Source organism: Puma concolor, chromosome A2 (assembly GCF_028749965.1).
Source record: "Puma concolor isolate L17-30 chromosome A2, mPumCon1.1.hap2, whole genome shotgun sequence".
Taxonomy (NCBI): domain Eukaryota; kingdom Metazoa; phylum Chordata; class Mammalia; order Carnivora; family Felidae; genus Puma; species Puma concolor.
In genome coordinates, this window is record NC_141668.1 from 143421868 (window position 1) to 143445797 (window position 23930).

At 38.3% G+C, this 23930-nt stretch overlaps 1 protein-coding gene across 11 annotated transcripts in view; it reads left to right on the top strand.

Moving 5' to 3' along the window:
- Nucleotides 1-23930, top strand: part of FHIT (fragile histidine triad diadenosine triphosphatase) — a 1412849-nt gene that overhangs the window by 538457 nt on the left and 850462 nt on the right. For 5 of the 11 annotated variants that reach the window (XM_086697744.1, XM_086697743.1, XM_086697753.1 and 2 more), the window contains one exon: nt 7380-7483. The exons of the other annotated variants lie outside the window; for them this stretch is intronic. In XM_086697744.1, coding sequence (XP_086553870.1) covers nt 7438-7483 — 46 coding nt within the window. In that variant the 5' untranslated portion in view covers nt 7380-7437. The remainder of the gene's footprint in view (nt 1-7379; nt 7484-23930) is intronic. 11 annotated transcript variants of the gene reach the window in all.

Sequence of the window (23930 nt, forward strand, 5' to 3'; positions counted from 1 at the left end):
TCAGATTGCAGTTATTCCCTCCCACTGGACCCAGCTTTCAGGCAACAATTGATTTGTTTACTATCATCAGAGATTATTTTTCATTTTCTAGAATGTTTAATAATTGAATCATACAACATATACTCTTTTATGTCTGGTTTCATTGACCATAATGATTTGGAAAGTCATGTAGGTGTTTGCAAGTATTAGTAGTTTGTTTCCTTTTATCACTCATTGGTATTCCATTATATGGGCATTTTACATTTTGTGTTATTCATTCATTCATTCTGTGCATTCATTTGTTACTGTTTACTTAAACGTTGTTTACAGATTTGGATTATTTTGCATGAAACTGCTTCATTTGCATGAAACTGCTTTCATTCAATATTCATTTATTGAATGAATATTTGTGCACAAATATTTGTGTGGACATACTTTCATTTCTCTGGATAAATAAAAACTTTACAGTGAAATGCCTGAGTCATATATTATGGATATTTGTAAAATTTTAAAGAAACGAACAGTTTTCTAAAGTGGTTGTACCTTTTTTTTTTTAAATTCACACTATCCCTTTATGAGCATTCCAATTGCTCTACATTCTTGCAAACCTTTGGCAAGGTCACTCTTTTAAATTTTAATTGTTCTAATGGGTGTGTATAGTTATCTCTTTGTGGTTTTGGTTTGTGATTCTTGATGATATTGAACACCTCTTCATGCAGTTATTTGCCATTGATATAATTTCTTTTGTCCGGTGTTTTCAAATATCTGGCTTTGTTTTCTCCTTTTTTGTTGAGTTGTAGGAGTTCTTTATGTATTCTGGATACAGGTCCTTTCTCACCATATGTATATTGCAGATATTTTCTTCTGTTGCAGGGCAGTGACTTTTAAAATGCAGAAGTTTTAAATGTTGGTCTATTATGTTTTTTGATCCTTTCTAAGGAATCTGAGTCTACTCCAAGTATACAAATATTTTTTCCCATGATTTCTTCTAAATGTGTGGTCTATGATCTATTTTGAGGTAATATTTGTATATGGTATAAGGTAAGAGTCAGTATTCTTTCCTCTGGCCTTCCCCCCAGTATGAATATCTAGTTCTAGCACTATTTATCAAAAATATTCTATTCCATCATTGAATTGCCCTGACATCTTTGTCAAAAATCGATTAACCATTTATGTGTGGGTCTATTTCTAGACTATCCATCTGTTTACTTGATTAATTTATCTCTTCTTTCATTAATAACACACAGTTTTGGTTAGTGTGGCTTTATAGTCAGTCTTAAAATCAAGTAGTTTGAGTTCTCCAATTCTGTACTTATGTATTAAAATTGCCTTTGTCTGTTTTAGTTCATTTGCATTTCATATAAATTATAATCAGTTTGTCAGTTTCTACAAAAAGTCATGTGGTTTTGATTGGAAATGCATTGAATCTTTAGATTGAATTGTGAGAGAAATGCCATTTTGACAATATTGAATCTTTCAATCTCGAATATACTAAATCTTACCATTTATTTAGTTCTATAATTTCTTTTTACAATGTTTTGTAGATTTTAGTGCAAAGGTCTTACATGGATTTCATGTTTTGGAGTGGCATAGTAATGGAATTATACTTTTAGTTTTATTTTCTAATCATTCATTGCTTATGTTAGAAATAGTATTGGTTTTTGTATGTTGCCTTCATTACCTTTGACTTGTTAAATTCATTTATTAGTTCTCTTAGTCTTTTTGCAGTTGTTTAAGGTTTTCTACACACATGATCATGTCATCCATAAAGAAAGACAGTTTAACATTCTTTCTGATGTTTACTTAAAGTTTGTCTTTTGTGATTTATTTTATTAATCCAGTCTGACAGTCTGTCTCTTAAGTTCTTATTTTGGTTTTAGGAAACCTATAATACATTCATTTGCCACCTATACTGTCTCCTCCTCTGTGTTATTGTTGCTGTGTAATGCAATCCCACCCCAAGACATTTTTACTTTAAACGATCTTATTTATTTAGCACTTCCCCACATATTTACCCCAATCTGGTACTCTTCACTGCATTCCACATTCTGTGCTTTCATCTGGGAATGTTTTCTTCTGCCTGAATAATTCCCTCTAGTTCCTGTTAGTATTTCCTTTCATGTAGATTTTATTATCTTCTTTCAGAGAGATGTTAATTTTCTGTCAGGTGGATGCGGTATGAACGGGTCATGTTGATCTAATCAACAAATGAGATTTTTTTTTTTTTTTTTTCGAGGTTGTGTCTGTTTTATTTCCCATTTGTTCTAACAACTCAAGTCCTCAGAGTTTCTTAGCTGAATGTCTGGGATGTTTACCGTGGTCCTTTGTCCTTAGCAGGTTCTAAATTCCAGTGTTTGTCTTCCAATCATTTCTGGATTGACAAGATTATTCCTAAGCTATTTAGTCTCTTAGCAACTGATTTTTGCTCAGCTTTCCCCCTCCTCCCACTCCACACATTTGTAGCTTAGGGATGTGCACATATCTGGAGGGGATATTTGAATTGGGAATTTTGAGGTCACTTCTCTGTGGTCCCCCTTTCTCAGAAATCTTAGCCCCTCAAGTCCTAGCTGCTGCTTCTATAGCCCTTAACTTCAAGTTTTATCTCTTCAACACAGAGAAGCTGCTGCAAGCTTTGGGTTGCTGCTTTCTACTTGGTGAATATCCCCACAATGCAAATTAACAGATGCCCTTAGGATAAAAAAGCTGCTGTAAATATAGGGCTGACTTTAATGAGCTTTCATTTCCTGCTTAAATCCTGGTTGCCTTGGTGGTTCTCCAATGCTTTCAAACAGTCTTATTTTTTATTCCATGCATCATTATGATTGTTTTCTGCTGGAGGATTAGTCTGATATAAGTTGCTCCTTCAGAGCCAGAAACATAACTCTTCCTTCCAGCCATGGTTTAAGAAAGGCACCTTCCACCACCATTTTTAAAGATGCCATTTGTTGAAAAAAAAAAAAAATAGGCCTTTTTTTTCTCCATTTTTTTCTCCTACACTTTGGATTGCTAATTATTTCCTTCTGATGCCATTGTTTGAATGTTTCTTTATTCCTCATATTTGTAATAGATATTTAGTTAGATTTAGAGGTTGTTAGGTAGTAACATATCATAGGGGACACTGTGTATCTCCTACTGCATCACACCATGAGCCATAAAATACAGTGGTTCCCAAACTTGGCTTCACATTGGAATCATCCAACAAATGTTTAAATAAAGGGGAGAAAAAAACCCTGATGCTTGATTACTATCCCAGACATTATGGTTTAATTGATATGGAATGTGACCTGAACATTGGGATTTTTAAGAGCTGCTCCTGCCTCCTTCCCTGGCCAAGTGATGTTAATGTGCTTCAAAGTTTGGGAAACACTGATGTAATGTCTGGTCATTCCACTTTTAGTTAGTTTATGATTGACTTATAGATTCAGGTGTTGTTAGTCTGATCCCTTCAATATCAAGTTCCCTATCAAGCTTTAAGCTAATGTTTTAGGAGCCATCTATGGTGGTTGCCTAGAACCATTATTTCATTAAGAGTTGCAGATGGTGATTTTCTTTTTTTTTTTTTAATTTTTTTTTCAACGTTTATTTATTTTTGGGACAGAGAGAGACAGAGCATGAACGGGGGAGGGGCAGAGAGAGAGGGAGACACAGAATCGGAAACAGGCTCCAGGCTCTGAGCCATCAGCCCAGAGCCTGACGCGGGGCTCAAACTCACGGACCGCAAGATCGTGACCTGGCTGAAGTCGGACGCTTAACCGACTGAGCCACCCAGGCGCCCCTACAGATGGTGATTTTCTAATTGTCATTCCTCATGCTCATATTAGTGTGGTTCCTTTATATGGAACTTTTGATTCCTAAATGTGGTCCATACAGGAAAGTTAGGGTAGATGCTTAACCATTTTCCTTTATTTATATATTTTCTGAATTGTGAGTTGGTACCCTAACAACTTCTAAAGGTGACCAATGATTATTTTTCATACCATTATGAACTCATGGATTTTTATGCATTAGATCTGTTTCATTCTACCACCTTCAAAGTTCTTTTAATGTTGAAATTGATTGATCTTTGGTCAGTAGGAGCCCCTTTCAAGTTGGCTCCAAGTCCTTTTGACATGACTCTAGTAGGCTTTGATAGCTTCCTATGACAAACTTTCCTCATTCATCGTGTCCATTTCCTGTGTCAGATCTGCAATCTGCCATTTCTTCAAGAATCCCTGGTTTCTTTCAGTGAAAGGAAGTACTGAAGAGACCAAAATAGAGGAATTAAGTACAACCTTCTCCTTAACCCTCAGCCTTTTCCTCATTTCTCCCAGTTTATTTGGCCGAGATTCATAATAACAGCATTCTTATTATTCCCGTTCTATCACATATTGCATGTGTGTCTTAGGGTACTTTACTTCCTTGTGCCTATGATCTCATCTGTAAAGTGGGGATAATAATTGAAATAACCCCGGCATAATTCTTGCAATTGGTTTTTTAATGGAGGGCCAACAGGATCACTCAGTGGGGGTTGCAGTAGTAGTAGTAGTGATATAGCCATAATGGTAGTAGTGATGGTGGCAGTTCCTTTTTTCTACCAATTATTATGTGCCTACCATGTATAAGCATTGGGCATAGGTAGTAGGAATAATGGGAGGAGGAGGAAGAGGCCTCATACCAGTAGTAGTCTTTTATTTGTTTCAATAAGTAATTATGTGCAAGGTACCACGCTGGGCACTAGGGATGCAATGAGAGTTAAGACAGGTATAGTCATTGTCTTCCAGGAGAAGGACAAAAAACAAGTAAACTGGCAAATAAAAATTATTATTATTGATCCAAATTATTCCCTTAGACATTTCTCCAGGTTGAGGACTAAACTTCCAAATAGTTTCATGCCACCATCACAATGACTGCCTCACAGTGGTGCTATCAAAACAGCCATATTGAAATGTCTTCTGTCCAAGTGTCCCATTCATATTGCTGAGCCACTGCATTTTTTTCCTAAGTGCCTTTCCCCTGATGAGAATGACTTTTAATGAAGGGAGTCGCTGGCCATGGTTCAGAGGATCGAAACTGGGCCTTCCTTCTGCTTTCCTTTCCCTAGTGCTGCCCGGATTCCCAGGGAGCAACTGATTCATTCCCAAGCAACTCCTCCCCTCCTTGAAATGGAAAATGGCTCTTCCCCTGGGCCTTGCCTCACAGGAGTGGAAAGGTGCCATCAAAGGGGGAGTTTGTACAGAACCCTGAAGTGGGAAGCCACTTGGCTCTCTCTTTCACTTCAGAGTGAAAATGAGGTCACAGGATGTCCCCTTCCGTGAACAACTGAATAAAAGACCAAGGGAAAACCTCCTCGTGGCCTACAGCTAAAAGTGTTCTCATACTGTGAAGGAGTCACTTTTTGGCTCTTTGTGCAGTGGCCAAAAGACTGTCTCAGCGGGGTAGGAGTGCGGGAAGCCAGCAAGGTGAGATCCCTTATTCTCCTCTCATACTTAGGGAGATGCTTACTTTCTCCACCTGGAGAGAGTCTCTTCAGTGGAAAAGGAATAACATAGATTTTTCAGCTTCTCGTCATTCCTGGTCCTTTGCTTCTTTTCTGACTGAATTACAATTGCCCAGACTTCTGCCTCCTCTTGGTAAGTAGACCAATACATAGGAATTAATCCAACTACCTATTGTGGCCAGCAGACTGTTTTAGCTGTAAGAGGTGCCCTACATCTGGTCTTTACCCTCAAAGATCTTGTTGTTCAGAGCAGAGGTAAAATTTGTTTATTCCACAAATCTTAACTGATTCTGCACAGGATTCCAGGACCAAAACAAAAACCCCAAAGTATTTGCAATCTGTCCCCTTAAAGTTTACAAACCGTCCCCTTGGGTATTTTACCCTAAGGCATGCCCTTCCATGGTATTATGGTCCTAAGTATAGGTTTTGTGTTAGGAGGCCTTGAGCTCAAATTCTGCCTTTGCAGATTACTCTGCAATCCTAGACAAGTTGCTTTACTCCTCTGAACTTTAGTCTTTTATCTGTCGCAAGAAAATGCTAAGTGTCAGTCAGATACCATACATTTATGGAGTGTCTGTGATGTTCCAGGAACTTCCTCCTTAGGTACAAAGGATGGAGTCAGGTAACAAACATACACAGAAATAAAAGGTTTCAAATCTTGTTAAAATCATAAAGATAGATAGATAGAGCAGGGTAGCTGTGGAGGGAGTGAGTAGCTGTGGAGGTGGTTGTGTGTAAAAAAAAAAAAGTTCAAGAAGGAGGGGGTGGCCAATTGTCAAATGCTGCTAAGTGGTTAAATGAAGGGAGACCTGAAATTGGCCCCTGGCTTTGGCAAGAAGTGGTTTGTTGATGACTTGTACTAGGGACATGCTATGAGTAGCCTTGAGTCTTTATATATTCATAATAAAGGGAACATACATGGTGATTCCGGCTTTTTAAAGAATCTAAAGTGATGCTTTAAAGGAAATGGATCCTATAGTCAGGCTGAATGTAAGAACATTTGTAAAGAATTTTGAATTTCTGACAATAAATTGCATTACAGATAATAGGGGGAAACTAATGGCTGCCTACTAACTACTTTTTTAGGTTGTATTACTAAACTATGCCGCAGCTTACCCAAAGTGTCTTTCTCTTGGGGTGCCATTAAAACCATTTTTTTAAATTAAAATCTTGTTATGACTGAGAGCACAAAAATGACCAAGTCAGAACAAATCCTGATGACTTTTAAACATACATCAAAGCCAATGTTTACAAGCAGCATTTAGGGCTAATTAGGATGGCCCACTCTGGGTTTCTGGCACAGAGATGTGTGCTACTGAAATTCTTTTCCCCTTTTCCATTCATCACAGAGATGTTTTCATCTTGTTGCTCATCTGCAGCCATCAGAGGAAACTCTGGCCACACAGCACGGCCTCACTGGGAAGGAAAAGCCAGTGTCGTTTCCCTGGGATAGGATGGAGAAAAAAGCAGCCAACTCCTATTGATTCCCATTTCTCAGACAGAGTGATGCCTTTAACACTGTGTAATGAAAGTTTTTATATGTGAGAGGGATTACCAACTTCGGACTGTTATTGTCCTTTGATGTGCCCCAGAAATATTACAGTAGAAGTTATTAAAGAATAAATTGTGGACACAGACTGCTTTGCCCAAGCCACTTGTCGCTTTGGCCCTGGTCGATTTATGTGGCAGCAAATTTTCCCCTCCTCCTCCTCCTCCTCCTCCTCCTTCTCAAATTTGTTAGCTTTTGGAAATGTTTCTCTGTTTTGGGTTTTGTTTGTAGAGAGAGCTGTGAGAGTAGATTGACAACCTTTATCAGTTCAGAAAATGAGTGAAACCTTGAAAATTAGTAACTGTACCAACCCATTTGTGTGGAATGTGCACGTCTCCTCACAACCCCCAATGTCAGCTTTTGCCCATTTTACAGGTGAGGAAAGTGAAGCTCAGAGAAGTCAGGGCTCAGCCAATGTCACAATACTAATTGGATGCCCAGTGGACGGGATGAAATCGGCTCACACTACTTGGAGTCTGGTATTTCCACTTAGAGCACAGCTGTCTCTGTGTCCACCCGGAGGGAAGGTTAAAATTGTTTAAAGCCTGGAAAGTGATGAAATATGAGGAAATCATGTGCTGGGAGACCAAGCATTCCCCAGCTTCCCACTGAACCGGAAATTGTTGGGGCACCACTCTGGGCCCAAAACCTTTCCCTGGCAGCTGGGCTTGGTGTCCTCAGAGGCGTGCTGTGGCTCGTGGTGAAATTGTGCAGATGGAGACGGGACCGTGTTCGGGTGTGGGCTCATGGTTTCCCCTCACTTACTCCCAAAAGCTGCATGACTGTGTTCCTGGGGAAGCTGAAGGTTTGTCAGGGGTCAGCTAGCATTTCTGAGTAGCTCTCCAGAATGCGAGGAGAGTACATCTCCCTTTCCCAAGTGATGGCAGACATAGTTACTGCAAAATAGCTCAAAAGATTTTTCTAAATTTGGATTGCTTTATCTGGCAACTTTTATTAATCTGAAGGACATGACCCAATTCCGTCTTTCTTATAATTCTGTTTCGACCCTTGATTATATAGTTTCTCAGGTCAAGAGGGTTGCAAGTATGTAAATATTACTTCTTTATACTTAAGTACAATTATTATTAATTGTATTTTTTTAATGTCTTATTTATTTTTGAGAGAGAGAGACAGAGTACAAGCAGGGGAGGGGCAGAGAGAGAGAGGGAGACACAGGATCCGAACCAGGCTCCAGGCTCTGAGCTGTCAGCACAAAACCTGACGTGGGGCTCGAACTCATGAACTGCGAGATCATGACCTGAGCCACCCAGGCGCCCCTATTAATTGTATTTCTAATGGTAACTAATGTTGATTGTGTGCTAACTGTGGGGCTAGGTATTATGCTAACAGCTTTACATACATCATGAGATGTAATAGTTCTGTGATATGGCATCTTTTATTATTTTTCTTATACAGATAGAGAAACTGAGACTCAAGGAGGTTAAGTAATTTGCCCAGAGTATACAGCTAGTTAATGATGTGGTCTGGATGTGGAATCAGGTGGTATGACTCCTACCTCATGTTCCTAACCACCATGCCTACCACCCTGCCATCTTAGTGCAGGTTAATAAGTTATCTGTGAGGATATTTTGAGCACATTTTCTTCCTATGAGTTAAAGCCCATTTTATTTATTTATTTTATTCCTGGAGATTGATTTTCATTTTAGGTTTGTGTTAATCTACATTTGGCATTTTCCAGAGGAGGCAACGAAACCTCAGAGAACTAGAATGTCAGCACAATGGCCAGGTCTTTGTACCCACTCCATCTTTCTTCTCTTCTATTTTGCTCGCAGGACATCCACAACTCAGAAAGAGAGAGAGTTCAAGGTCAAATTTCAAGGTTCTGTGTTATTGATAACTTGCTTAGTGTTCCAAGGCTATAGAAGCTGTGGTTCTTTGCTTTCTCGGGGTCTCGAAGGAAACTCTGTTATACTGTCTGAGAAGATGGTGAGGGAAATGAACAGGCTCCTAAAAGAAAGAGAACTTTCTTTTTAACTTTTTCCTAGATGACATAGAATATTAGAAACAAGGCTTATTCACACTGAGGTGTGTACATGGGTTGAGAAAAAGATAAAGATACCAACAGGTATCTTTACATGTATATGTATTAGCTTGTTGTAGATATGCTATACATAAATTATATAAATTAATATATTAATAAATAGAAATTATCCCCAGGGAGTTCTTTTGATCAAGCTGAGACACTTCGGATGTACTTTTCATCTGATTAATCTTGTCTGTAAATCACATCTGAAAGTCAGGACCTGAATTTTGTGCCATTGTCACTACGTTTTGACCCCGAGGAAACTGTGTTTTTGCCCCACGTTTGGAGAAGTGGTGCCTTCCTACACCAACACCTGTTTATTCAGGTGAATCAAGACATCTGTGTGTGCCCAAACCAAAGACTTTGAGCCCTCTGTTCATGGGCCCAGTGCAACTTTCACTTTGGAGTTAAGACAGTTGTGATATTTTACCTGTCTGAGGAGATGTGCAGGTATATAAAACGTGTGCTGAAAGTGGTTCCTGTGGGGAAAATGGTCTTTCAATCTTCCGTGGTACTTGAGAGATCAGAAGTCCTGCCAGAAATCAGAGAGGTCATCGTCATGCATCATTTTCCGTGGCTACTAGCCAGTCTTAGAGGACCCAACAGTTTGAGAATTAGGTAGCCCCTTGCAGGTGCTTGTAGCTGTCAGCATGATTTCCCCCCATTGCTGGAAGTTCACAGTTCTTTTCTGATGATAAAAAACAGCCCTGTTTCCCCCAGTTCTCCCCAACCGTGATCAACACATTCTGGATGAATCTAGAGGCTTTGGCACAATACTTTCAACTTTAGAAGTTCTACCCATGGTGTTCAGTTTATGTGTCTCTAAATCCTACTAGAAGATGCTGCTGATTTGCCCAGGTCTGTGTGACTGTGTAATACAAACAATTCCAAGCAACAGCTACTAGTTTTCCATGCTTCCTCACAGAGGAAGCTGGGTTTTTGCGGTACACAATGTAATTCATTGTTTGCCGTGCAAATGAGGAGAGTCATAGTTTTAAGATTGTTCTGAAGGAAAGGCACACTGTCTGCATAAGTCGTTGTCTGGGGGATGCTGTGTGACACATGCACGTGGTGGCATATGGCGGTGGTGGGTGGACCGGGGCCCGGTAAAACTTCGGAGACTATTTGATGGATTTCTCTAAGACTCTGAATTAGACAGTACCTCAGGAGATGAAAGCAGGGCATTATTCATAAGTTGTTCTCCCCTGCTAACTTCCACATTCTCCAAGGGTTAATTAATTTTTTTTTTTCTTTATCCAGGGAACCCATCTCTGGGTTAGGTTTATGACAGGCTGATGGATGGACAGGTCAGGCAAGCGTAAGCATTTTTGCCATCTACCTTCTGTTTTTCTGCTTGGATCCTCCTGGTGTAAATCAAGATAATAATGAAACAGTGTAGGGGCGTTGGAAAGGCAGGCCCCTATTTTTAGGCTCCCTGGAAAATTTTCCCTTTATTTGATTTTGGTGGCTTCAGTCATATCTTCTAATACAGTTTCATACAAATGTAATCTGGCTTTCCCAGCCTAGTACAACCCAAATCAAAATGATATTATGCCTTTTCACAGCTGTAAATCCTTCCTCAAATTAAGGCTCTCAAACCTAATCTGCTAGAGGTCTACGGAGGAGGAGGGGAGCCCCAGCACCCCACTACGAACAGCATTAAGCATCTAATGACAACTTGACAGAGACTTTTATCTTTTGTCCCTGTGAAATAAAATCTTCAAAGTTATCTGCCTTTTCTTTGAAACTTAGCACAGGCTGTACTTGGCCAGGTGTCTCAAAGCTGATACCAAGAGGGCAAAGATTGAGAGCTGTTTTTTACCCACTTCTTTCTGGGCTGCCTCTTTTTATGACCTGGGAGGAAGTGAGGGTAAAATCTGAGATGTGGCTGCTTTCCAATAAGGTTAAAGACACAGAGTCACAGAATCCCAACAGAGACTAAAGCAGGAGATTGATGAATTAATTGAACCTACCAATTAACCAATGGATTAATTACTCTGTGCAAAGCAGAGTGAGATCAAGATAGGATGGGGTGGGAGGGGATGTTGGGCAAATTATAGGTGGCTAGAAAGATCAGAAAGCCAGAGATCTAGAGGAGGTGAAGTTCCTGGCAAAGCTCAACTGATGATGTTAGGTACGTAAGTAGGGGACCTGGCCAGGTCTGTAGGCAGGACTGGTGTGGGGCTTGCTACATAGGTGGACTTTAATACATAAGAGAGACACTGAGTCAAAACCTTAGAAATTTAGAACAGAGTTTCCAAAGAGGCTTCTTGTGGTGGTTCGATGCTACCGTTTTACCATTATTTCAGGAATTTTCTAGGGCTTCTAGACCCAGTCATCTGAAGGCAGGGCTCTGATGGCTTTGGGAAGAGATCTGATTCTCTCAGATCAAAGTAAGAGAACAAGCCTGCATCCTCTGATCAGCCAGGGTATTGCTAGGCGTTTGGGTCTTCCTGTGTACCAGGTGTGGGCTGATTTTTCAGAACCGTTTGCTTTCTTTTCAACAGCGTCGTCTTTTGGAGTCAGCTTCCTCACACTGCTTTTCATTCACATAACTGATGTACCACACTCTGTTCTATGGTGTCAGCTACACATGCCAGAATATACCCCTTGGGTTTCCTGAGAAAATGAGCACAGACCTCCTGGCGAGAAGACTCTTGGGTTATTTTATCAATACACAGAATCCTTTAACATAGGTGTCAGGGTCCCAGTTTGAACCACTCTTTGGGAGGATACTTTCAGAAATGTACCATAAGACAAACTATTCTCTCATCACTTCCATCCCTCAGGCAGCCAGTATGGCAAAGGAAAAGGAGCAGATTACTGATACTATCATTCATTTGAAAAATATTTTCATTTGAAAAATTTGAAAAAATGTTTCAAGAGCAGCTATGAAGTATCTGGCAAGCCAGGTACTGTTTTAGGATCTGAGAATACTTGGTGAATAAAATAGATAGCGTTCCTGCTCTCATTGATGGTCCTATTGTCAACTTTAAATGGGTTTTGTGTTTTAAAGATTGCAAGGAGCCTGGTGAATAAAATAGATAGCGTTCCTGCCCTCATTGATGGTCATATTGTCATCTTTTTTTTTTTTTTTAATTTTTTTTTTTCAACGTTTATTTATTTTTGGGACAGAGAGAGACAGAGTATGAACGGGGGAGGGGCAGAGAGAGAGGGAGACACAGAATCAGAAACAGGCTCCAGGCTCTGAGCCATCAGCCCAGAGCCCGACGCGGGGCTCGAACTCACGGACCGCGAGATCGTGACCTGGCTGAAGTCGGACGCCAACCGACTGCGCCACCCAGGCGCCCCCATATTGTCATCTTTAAATGGGTTTTGTGTTTTATTTTATTTTATTTTATTTATTTTAATTTTTTAAATGTTTATTTCTGAGACAGAGAGAGACAGAACATGAGTTGGGGAGGGGCAGAGAGAGAGGGAGACACAGAATCCAAAGCAGGCTCCAGGCTCTGAGCTGTCAGCACAGATCCCAATGCAGGGCTTGAACTCACAAACTGTGAGATCATGACCTGAGCCGAAGTCGGTCGCTCAACCGACTGAGCCACCCAGGCGCCCCTGGGTTTTGTGTTTTAAAGATTGAAAGGATTTGGGCTTCTCGTCAGAAGGATGAAGAATGTATAGGCACATTATAGCAGCCAGCTAAGGCAACAGAAAGGACAAAGGAAAAACAGGAAAGGCATTATTTTGGAATGTGACCAGTGACAGTTACTTGGCTTTAAGGGACAAGAACTTATCAGAGAAGGGTACATTTGGCTAATCATTAGTTTTTTTTCCCCCCTTTGAGGGAAAAAAAATCTGCTTTAATATTGGGCATGAGTTTGCTCATGCTAAGCTAGCCTCTGCTTTGATAATAAGCAACTTCTAAGTCTCCAAGCTTAAAGAGTAGTTTATTGGAATTCCATTTCTGAAATGAGTGTGAGGCAGTTCACAGACCTATTCCCCAGCAAAACGACCATAACTGGTAAAAATGATAAAAAGAAACCCAACCATTTAGAGTCTCTGGAATTCTCCTAACCATATGCAGCAAATGAATATTTAAGAAAATATACTATATCTTGATAAGAGCAGCAAGGGTCTATGGCATTTGAACCATGACCTGCTCCTCCTCCTCCCCACCGCATTCTATCCAATGCAGCCAGATGGAAGCTCCATGTTGGGCAGATGGAGCCAAGATAGAGCTTACTTTCCCATTAGCTCTCAGTCAAGGGATGTAGTGTCTCATTAAAAGGGGCAGGCCACCAGCATTTCTCATCCCATCCAGGTCTGAGTTACAGAAGCTAAATTCCTGGTGAATGTAGCTAACAGGTTAGAGACCACTTTCGTTCACCCAGCCCATACACATGGGATGGACACTCTACCGCAGGTATGGCAGCTGAGAGTACTGAGATACAGATTACCCTTGCTTAGCTTCCTGGAAGGGGAGAGGTTCCATTCTGGGAGAGGCAAATCAATAATACCAAAAAATGACCACCTCTAACCAGTACCCTGCTCACAAAGCAAGGGTGTCATTCCATTCCCCAGTTCTAGAGCAGTGGCTCAGAGATTTGCTAGGGAGAGATGCAGGCTAAAGGAAAAGAGAGCTCTAAAACTCAAACCAAAGGAGCTCAATTGATATGAAACAGTGTGGGGAATTTCAAGTCTAAGGGTGCTCTCCAAACCAACAGAGACTGTGGTGATAAGCAGTTAAGAGAAGGTTCATAACTCAATGTTAGCAGTAGCCTAACCATACCTCACTTAGTTTACCAGATATTATCAGGGAAGATCTGTCCTCCTGAAGCCAGAAAAAAATAAAAAAAACAAAAACAAAAACACCAAAACCCAACAAAACTGGCCTCAAAAGTATCCCCCACCCCCAGCAAAAGAGTCTGAATTTAATTGGATCACACTGTGGAGCTATTTATGCCCCTCCTGGGGTGTTATCAAACCCAATAGGACAAGCAGCTGGAAATTAGTGAAACCTAATGGGGGGATGTGATAGTAAATGATGCAGACAGTTTAGGAGATCACGGGAGAAGAGAAACAGATGAGGAAAAAAGTCAAAAAGAACCTTGAATGCACAGTTTTCTCCAGTGTACATGGAATATTCTCCAGGTACACCATAAAACAAGCCTCAAAAAATCTAAAAGGTTGTAAATTATATAAAGTATGTTCTTTGGGCACAATAGTGTAGAATTACAAAATAATAAGATAAATTTATGAAATTCATAAATACATGGAGATTAAACAGTATACTTTTAAAAAGCCAATGGGCCAAAGAAGAAATCATAAGGGAAATTACAAACAAAACAAAACAAAACAAAACAAAACAAAAACTTTTTGATAAGTGAAGACACAGCCTACCAAAGCATATGGAATACTACTAAATGCTTTGAGGGAATGTAGATAGTTCTTAACATTTACATTATTTATATATATATATATATATATATATATATATATATATATAGATAGATAGATCTCAAATCAGTAATCTATTCTTTCACCTTAAGAAATTGCAGAAACAAAGCAAAATTAACCCAAAGTAAACAGAAGGATAGAAATAAGGATTAGAGCAGAAGTAAATAAAATAGAAAATCAAATAAGCAAAATTCCTTTCTTTGAAAAGATCGGCAAAGATGACAAACCTTTTTCTCAACTGACCAAAGAGAAAAGAGAGAAGACTCAAATTACCAAAATCGGACATGAAAGAGGGGACATTACTACTGACCTTATAGAAAGAAACAAGTATTATAAGGTAATATCATGAATACATATATGCCAACAAATTAGATGAAATGCACAAAATGCTCAAAAGATAAAAACTGCTAAAACTGACTCGAGAAGAAATATGAAATAGGAGTAAACTCATACAAGTAAAGAGATTGAATTAGCAATTTAAAAATGACCCACCAAGAAAAACCCAGGCACAGATAGCTTTACTAGTGATTCTACCAAACATTTAAAAAGAGTTAACACCAATTCTTCATACACTTTTCAAAAAATGAGAAGGAAAGTGCACTTTGTCTGCATTCTATGAGGCCACTATGAAGATATGACAAGGAAAGAAATCTACATACCAATATCTCTATGGAATATAGACACAAAAATCCTCAACAAAGTACTAGCAAATCAAATCCAGTAACATCTAAAATGAATTATACATCATGACCAAATGGGATTTAATGCAGGAAAGCAAGTTTGGATAAATATCTGAAAATCAATTAGTATAATCTACCGTATCAGTAGAATAAAAGAAAGCACATTATTATATGAATAGATGCAGAGAAAAATATTTTTAAAAAGTACTTCTTTATAATAACAATAGTCAATAAACTATGATAGTAGGGAACTTCCTTAGCCTGATAAAGAGCATATGCTAAAACTTCACAGTTAACATCATAATTAATGGTGAAAGACTGAATGCATTTCCTCTAAGATCAGGAAGGACACAAAGATATTTGCTCTCATCACTTCCATTCAATATTGTACTGGAGGTTATAGTCAGGGCAGTTAGGCAAGAAAAAGCAATAAAAAGCATCCAGATTCAGAATGAAGAAAAGCTATTTCTTATTTGCAGATGACATGATCTTGTATGTACCAATCCTAAGTATCCACTAAAAAACTATTAAAAATAGTAACCAAGTTCAGAAAATTTGCTGGATACAATATCAATATACAAAAACAATTGTATTTCTATACTCTGGCAAATGAACAATAAGGAAAAGAATTAAAAAAATTATTTACTGTGACATCAAAAAGAATAAAATACTTAGGGATAAATTTAACAAAATAAGTGTAAAATTTTAGTCTGAATCTATATAACATTGTTGAAGAATCATGTATTGGAAGTAATAGTGTTGAAATGGCAGTAGTCCCTGAAATGACCTACAAAATGAATGCAGTCCCTATCAGAGTCCCAGCTGGCTTCTTGGCAGAATTGACTAAAATAATGATGAATGACTTCTTGATTTCAAAACTCACAAATCTATAGTAATCAGGATAGTGTGCTACTGGGATAGACATATAGTTCAATGGAATGGAAGTGAGAGTCCAGAAATAAACCCTCATGTTTACTGTGAATGGTTATCAACTAGTCTGCCAAACAGTTCAATAGAGAAAGAATAATATTCTCCACAAATTGTATGTACAAGTGTATATCCACATGCCAAAGACTGAAGTTGGAACCCTACCTCACACTGTATTCAAAAATTACCTCAAAATTGATCAAAGACCCAAATGTAAAGGCTAAAGATGTAAAACTCTTAGGAGAAAACATAACCATGAGTCTTCTTGACTTTGGATTAGGCAATGATTTTTTTTGATATATTAAAAGCATTAGCAACAAAAGGAAAAATAGATGAATATCATTGAAATTAAAACTTTTGTGCTTTAGAAGATTCCATCAAAAGTGTGAAAAGATGGTCCACAGAATAAGAGAGAATACTTACACATGATATATCTGATAAGGGAGTTTTATCTAAATATATAATGTAATATATATGCATTATATATATTACATATAATATATATGTGTGTAGTATATATTTATGTGAAATCTATAAAATATCAAATATATATAATAATTTAGAGACAACCCAATTAAAAATGGTCAAAGGACCTGAATAGATATTTATCCAAAAAGGATATATAAATACTCAATAAGATCATGGGAAGATGCTTAAAATTATTAGCTATCAAGGAAATGCAAATCAAAACCACAGTGAGACAGCACATCACATTCACTGGAATGGTTATAAACAAAAGGAGGATGTAGAGAAATTGGAACCCTTACACACTGCTGATGGGGAAGTAAATTAGTGCAGAAACTTGGGAAAACAGTTACTAAAGAGGTTAAATATAGTGATATCATATAATTTAATAGTTCCACTCCTAAATATACATTCAAGAGATATGAAAATATGCATGCATACAAAAACTTGTACATGAATGTTCATAACAGTATACTTGTCAAAAAGTAGAAACAACTCAAGCGTTCTTCAACTGATGAGTATGTAAATAAACTGTGGTATATCCTTTCAATGGAATATTATTTGGCAATAAAAAGAAATTAAACACTGATGCTTACTACAACATGGATGAACCTTGAAAACATTATGTTAAGACAGAGAAGCTCATCAAAACTGACCACACGTTGGACAATAGAAAGCCCTAGTCATGTATATCATGAGCATACTTAAAATTGTCAACATTGCTTAGTAACTTCCTTAATAATCTATATGCCCAGTTATTATTCTGCCATTTTGCTAGTTTATTATTTGTCTCCATGATAAACTCCTCTCCCATCCACCTAAAATATTTAATTTTCTGAATCATAGTCAAATCAATCCTGGTTCTCCATTCAGGTTCCTATATTTTCCTGAGACTCTGTACCAGCTTCCTAACTTGGCCCCCTGGCCTTTTGTCCAATTCCACTCAAGCATATAGCTGCTGTAAGAACTTTCTAAACTTTGTCAGTCCTCTGCCTAAGCTCTCCAGATTTCCATCTATCACTGTCAAGATGACACCAAAGCTTGTCAAGCTGCTCATCTCTCACCGCTCCTTTCTTCTTGCTTTATGTTCTGGCAGTACTAAATTCCATGAAGTTCTCTGCATACCCAGACTCCTGACTACACTAAGGCTTAGCCAAGACAGCTCTTCAGACCATGCTGTGGCTGAGTTTCTCTCTCCATTACTTGAACTGCCTTAACCATGTTTTGGTCCAACTATTCTCTATGTGTTATAGAGAAAAATAAAAAAAATAACAGCAACAAAAACTGTCTCATTCATTATTTTGCAACACACTGCCTGGTGTATAGGAGATACTGAAGGAAGAGGGGAGGGGAGTGAGGCAGAGAGGGAGACACTGATCCTGAGAGAAGACTTGCATTCCCTCCACCTGGCATCAGGCAAGTTAAGACCAATCAAGTGGGACAGATATGTAGGTAGGCAGTGCTCTCCTGAAGACACTCCATAAGGAGGACTTTGTTGCTCTTTTCAGAATTTTACCACCATGAGGATCCATTTCTAACTACCGTTCCATTCATATTTCACCAGTATTATTATATCATGCTTGTTCTTCTGTTCCGAGTAAACTGAATCTCTGAAGCTTCCAATGTCTTTCACACAGTAGTCCTTCATAAGTCAGAAAGGTTCTGGATTTAAATATTGGTATCTGCCATTGAGTGATACATTTTAGGGTAGAACACAGTTGAAAAGGACATACAGTTTGCAGCCAAAATGGAGTGGGATCTAAATCCTGGTTCTATCCTCTATTAGCTTTGGGAGTGTACCTGGATAACTTGATTTCTCTGAAGTCCGGATTTCTCATCTGTAAAATGAGAATATATATTTATGTAGGTATTACATAGAATTAAATGAGCATGCTACTTAACACAATTGTTTTTCAAGTCAGGAGGACTTTTGCTTGGTACTGGGAATACAAGCATGGTCCTTTAGTCAGAGGAGGCTAAACTTTGGTATCAAATAGATGCAGCTATGCAACTATATAACAGAATACAGGGTTATTTCTCACTCATGTAACAGATTAATGAGTATTTGTTGGGCGTCTACTATGTGCACCAGGTGCTGGGTTGGGCACTGTAGATGGGGCCTTGCCTAAGATAGGCAAAGTCTCACAATGCTCCTGGATGGGCTGCCTAGGGGAAAGGCTACTTGCAGCCACTTGCAGGTTAACATCTCTGCTGACAACAGCAACATCTCCAACTCATGGGTGAGGATCCCTTCTGAATTATCTGTTGGGTCTCTGCCTGGTTGGGCAGATGTGTCTCATGGGACAGTTAGATGGGTAGGTTACATTGGAAGAAGAGAGGATACTTTTCTAGAGCACAGGGCTCAGGAATGGTAAAGGCAGTAACTACTGATAAAGTCTTGCGATAATATACTTTTTCAGCCCTTGCAACACACAGCTTCCCTTTCTCATGAGCTTCCCACCTTAAAGCAGGCATGCCTTCTCTCTAATCCCCTCCCCCTAAAAGAAAACCCAGAAATCCAAATGAACAACAATAGAATAAACCCCTGAGAACATCAGGGGTCTTAAATCCTCATGAAGTATGAGTTCCAATGCATGAATCCAATCAGCCCAGGCTGAGGTGTTGACATTGGATTTATTTGCATGACTTAATAGCTTATTTCACAACCCACTCAAAAGCTCCTTTTTCCATTGAATTGTGATTATTTTGCTATACTCCCTGTGGATGAAATTCATATAAACACTGGATTTACTATATATTCCCCTCTGCCTTTCCCTCACTTAACAGTGTTAGTCCTGTCCACCTAATGACAAAAACAGTTTCCCAAGCAACTGAGCACCACATTGTGTAAAAACCCTGTCTACAATTTTACCTTTAAGCAATCCATGTGATTAAATGAGGTTCACTTTAAGGAAAGGGAAAGATGCAGCCCTAATATTGACTAAGATATGGATATGATCCTGTCCTTGTTGGATGAAAATGGCATTTTCAGCCAATTGGGACTGTGATAAAAGGGCCAGTGGGTGCTTGTTAACTGTTGAAGGTACTTTGGGATGGTACCATGAGATTTGGAGGCTTGACTGGGTTTTGATTTTCAGCACCATTACCAGTGTTTCAGATTATTTTGAGCAAGTTATTTAACCTCCATGAACCTCAGTTTTCTTGCCTCTAAAATGGAGTTAACAATCCCTACAGTGTGTATCATCCCAGGGGCTAAAGTCATTAGTAAATATGAAAAGCGTTATCCACCGTATACAATGGACACTCCATTGGTATACTGCCTGTGTAGTCAAATGGTCAATTTTCTCTACAGTTTAACTGTCAGACCATGTAGCCGTCTTTTTTTAATGTGTGTATGTATTTTTGGGAGAGACAGAGCTTGAGCAGGGGAGGGACAGAAGAGAGGGAGACACAGAATCTGAAGCAGGCTACAGATAGCCTGTACAGATAGTCTGGTGATAGCACAGAGTCTGACACAGGGCTCAGACTCATAAACCATGAGATCATGACCTGAGCTGAAGTCAGATGTTTAACCAACTGAGCCACCCAGGTGCCCCCAAATTAAAAGACTCTTTTTAGAGAAGTTTTAGATTTATAGAAAAATTGAGCAAACAGTGTATAGTTTTCATCATGGTCCTCACTTTCCCCTGTCATTGTGTTAGTATGAGAGGCACATTTATTACAGATGATAAGCCAGTTTTGATTTATTATTATTCACTAAAGTTTGTCATTTTCATTAGGATTCACTCTTAGTATTGTGTATTCTATGGATTTTGACAAATGTTTAATGCCATGTATACAACACTATAGTGTCACACAGAGTAGTTTCATTTCCCTAAAAATCCCCTTTGCCCCATCTATTTATCCTTCCCTTCTTTCCCCTGAACCCTGGCAACCACTATCTCCGTAGTTTTGTCTTTTCCAAAATGTCATGTAGTTGGAATCATACATTGTGTAGGCTTTTTGGATTGGTTTCTTTCACTCAGTAATATGCATTTAAGGTTCCTCCATGTCTTTTCATGGCTTTAAGGCTCATTTCTCTTAGCACTGAATAATATTCTCTTGTCTGGAGGTACCAGTTTGTTTATCCACTTAGCTACTGACGGATATCTTAGTTGCATCCACGTTTTGGCAATTATGAATTATGAGTTTTAGCAATTATGATTTTAACAATTTAAAGCTGCTTTAAACATTTGTTTGAAGGTTTTGTATATACATAAGTTTTCAACTCATTTGGATAAATATCAAGGAATATGGTTGTTAGATCATTTAGTAAGAATATGTTTAGTTTGAAAGAAACTGCCAGACTCTCTTCCAAAGTGGCTATAGCATTTAGCATTCCATCTAGCAATCAATGAGAGTTCCTATTGCTCCATACCCTCTCCAGGTTTTGGTGGTGTCAGTGTTTTGGATTTTCATCATTTTAATAAATATATAATGGTATCTCATTGTTATTTTAACTTGCCATTCACTAATGACTTCTGATGTCATCTTTTCATATGTATATTTGCCATCTGTTCTTTGGTGAGTGTCTGTTCAAGTGTTTTGCCCATTTTTTAGTTGGATAGTTAATTTTCTTATTGTTGAATTTTAAGAGTTCTTTGTTTATTTTGGATAACCGTTCTTTATCAGATGTGTCTTTTGCAAAGGTTTTGTTCTAATCTGTGGCTTGTCTTCTCATTCTCTTGTCAGGGACTTCCATAGAACAGAAGTTTTTAATTTTAATGAAGTCCAGCTTATCAATTATCTTCTTCATGGATCATGCCTTTGATGTTCTATCTAAAAAGTCATCACCATACCCAAGAACATCTAGCTTTTCCCCTATGTTATTTATAGGAGTTTTATAGTTTTATTGCCTTTGCTCCTTTGTCAAAGATCACGTGACTGTATTTCTGTGGTTCTGTTTCTGGGCTCTCACTTATCCCCCACTGATCTATTTGTCTGTCCTTTTGCCAATACCACACTGTCTTGGTTATTGTAGATTTGTAGTAAGTCTTGAAGTTCAGTAGTGTCAGTCTTTTCACTCTGCTGTTCTTTGATACTGTGTTGGATATTCTTGATCTTTTGCCTTTCCATATAAACTTTTGAATCAGTTTGTTGGTATCCACAAAATAGCTTGCTGGGATTTTTATTGGGTTTGCACTGAATCTGCAGATTAAGTTGGGAAGAACTGACATCTTGACAATATTGAGTGTTCCTATCAATTTACATGAACTCTCTCTCTCTCTCTCTCTCTCTCTCTCGATTTGCTTTGATTTCTTTCAGAATCAGAGTTTCCTAGTTTTTCTCATATGTGTCTTGGACATATTTTGTTTAATTTATATCTAAGTATTGCATTTTTTGATATTAATGTAAACGGTATTGTGTTTTTAATTTCAAATCCTGTACCTCTGCTATAGTCACTTACTACTTTCAAGAGACTATTGCTTGTATAATTCAAACAAAAATCAAAAGGGATGCAGGAGAAAGTGATTCAGCATACTTACACACATCGTAATCATTAAATGTGATGAAATATTTTGACACCTGGTGTGGCTTTTGTGAATTTGCATTGTGGTTTAGAATTACTTTTATTTATATTTGAAAATACACTTACTCATATAGTGAATTAAATAGAGCAAACACCAACACAACTGGGGTGAGTTTATAAGAGATGCGATGTTAATAGGTCCTATAGACATTCAAACAGGTGACAATATAGTATATACATATTTAAGTCAACTAACATGCAAATAAAGCACGTGAAAAAGAAGAATCTTGGCAATGGCAGTTTCCATAATTGTGACTCAGTGGCAAGGGTGTTAGTAACTCAGAGATAGATTACCGTTTCAATACAGAAAGCAGGGCCATATTGAATTAACCACTCCACTCTAACCCACTCTTAGTGTACAACAGTGAAAAAGATCTCATTTGCACACACTTATGTGACTTCTAGGGCTAACCTCACCATCTCTTCACTTTCCACATCTCACTGTTTTCTCATTGGCTGACTCCAGTGAGTCAGGGAAGGGTATTATTCTGGGAAACGTAATCCCCACTATCAACTTTGCATTGTAGATTGCAAAGGAGTTGGTGATTCTTGGTTGACAACAGATCATTCAGCACATCTATGTTACTTGTTTTTATGACTGGACATCCTTTCCTTGCAATTTTGGCTTCTCCAAAGTGTTTTTTTCTTTCATATATGTGCAAATGATTTTTTACATACAACTTTACCTGACATTCCCTATAAAGTGACTAGATAAGTCATATCACTTTTTATAGTCTTGAATCATGCTCTTTGTCTACCTCTTATATTATGCAGTCATATTTTTCTTTGTACACAAGTCTGCAAAAGGTCTTCTTTCCCTATTGGATTACAAGGCTCTTGGAGGCAGAGATGATCTCTTTTATAAAGTCTGCATATGCCTCATATCATCTGGAAGAGCATTGTGCACATAGTAGGTACTAATCAAATATTTGCTTAATTAATTAATGGATAATATCACTTAAAATATTGCTGTTATGATCAATGTAACCTGCTGTGTAAGTAAATTGGACCATCACTTTGCTGTAATGACTGTAACTAAAATGAATATGCCATTTAAAATTTTGATTTATTAGGCTCTTTTTACTGCTGCTCTTTTACTGTAGTAGCCTGGTGGTTTGCACTGGTCATTAACTTTCAGTCTAGAGTCATGAAACCTTAGTCCAGACTTGGTACATTCAGCCTGCAGAATCGCATTTCCTACATGATCATACCTTGCATGTCTGAGAGCAGTTGAATGTCTCCTCTAATGATTCTAGAACACTGCAGTGAATGACAAATTACTGGTGTCTAATATTATATGATTGGTAAATGACTGTTATGTGCTTTATTTCTGTCCCTCCAGGAAGGCTAGATTATTCCCAAATAGAAGATTGCCATATGAAAATGCCAATATTTACTCTCTGTTGATACAAGGTAACAATTCAGGAGCAGTCATTTGATATAAGACACTCATGATTTTTTACAAATCGATAACTAGTTAGGAAGAATGGCTCTCTGAGGCACCCCGTTATGATGGGGTTGACCTTCAGGTCCAATCGGGTGGGTTTCACACAGAATTTCTGTGCTGTCAGTCCACATTATAGTCAGACTAGAATGGGCGTTTGGTTTTATCTTGGCTCCCAAATTGATGTGAGTTATTTTTAAATCTCAGACTAACAATTCTATTTCCTAACTGAAATTAACATACAAAAATTCAAATAAAACGAGACATGTGTACCGAGTTCCTCACATGCCACGTAATCGGCACACCTCTGTTTTTGTGTATCCAGTCTTACAGAGCCATAGTTTGTCACTTTGGTTTTTGCTTTCTACCCTCGGTGTGCACCTACTTGTTGACATTTATCCCCCAGGTCGATTTCCAG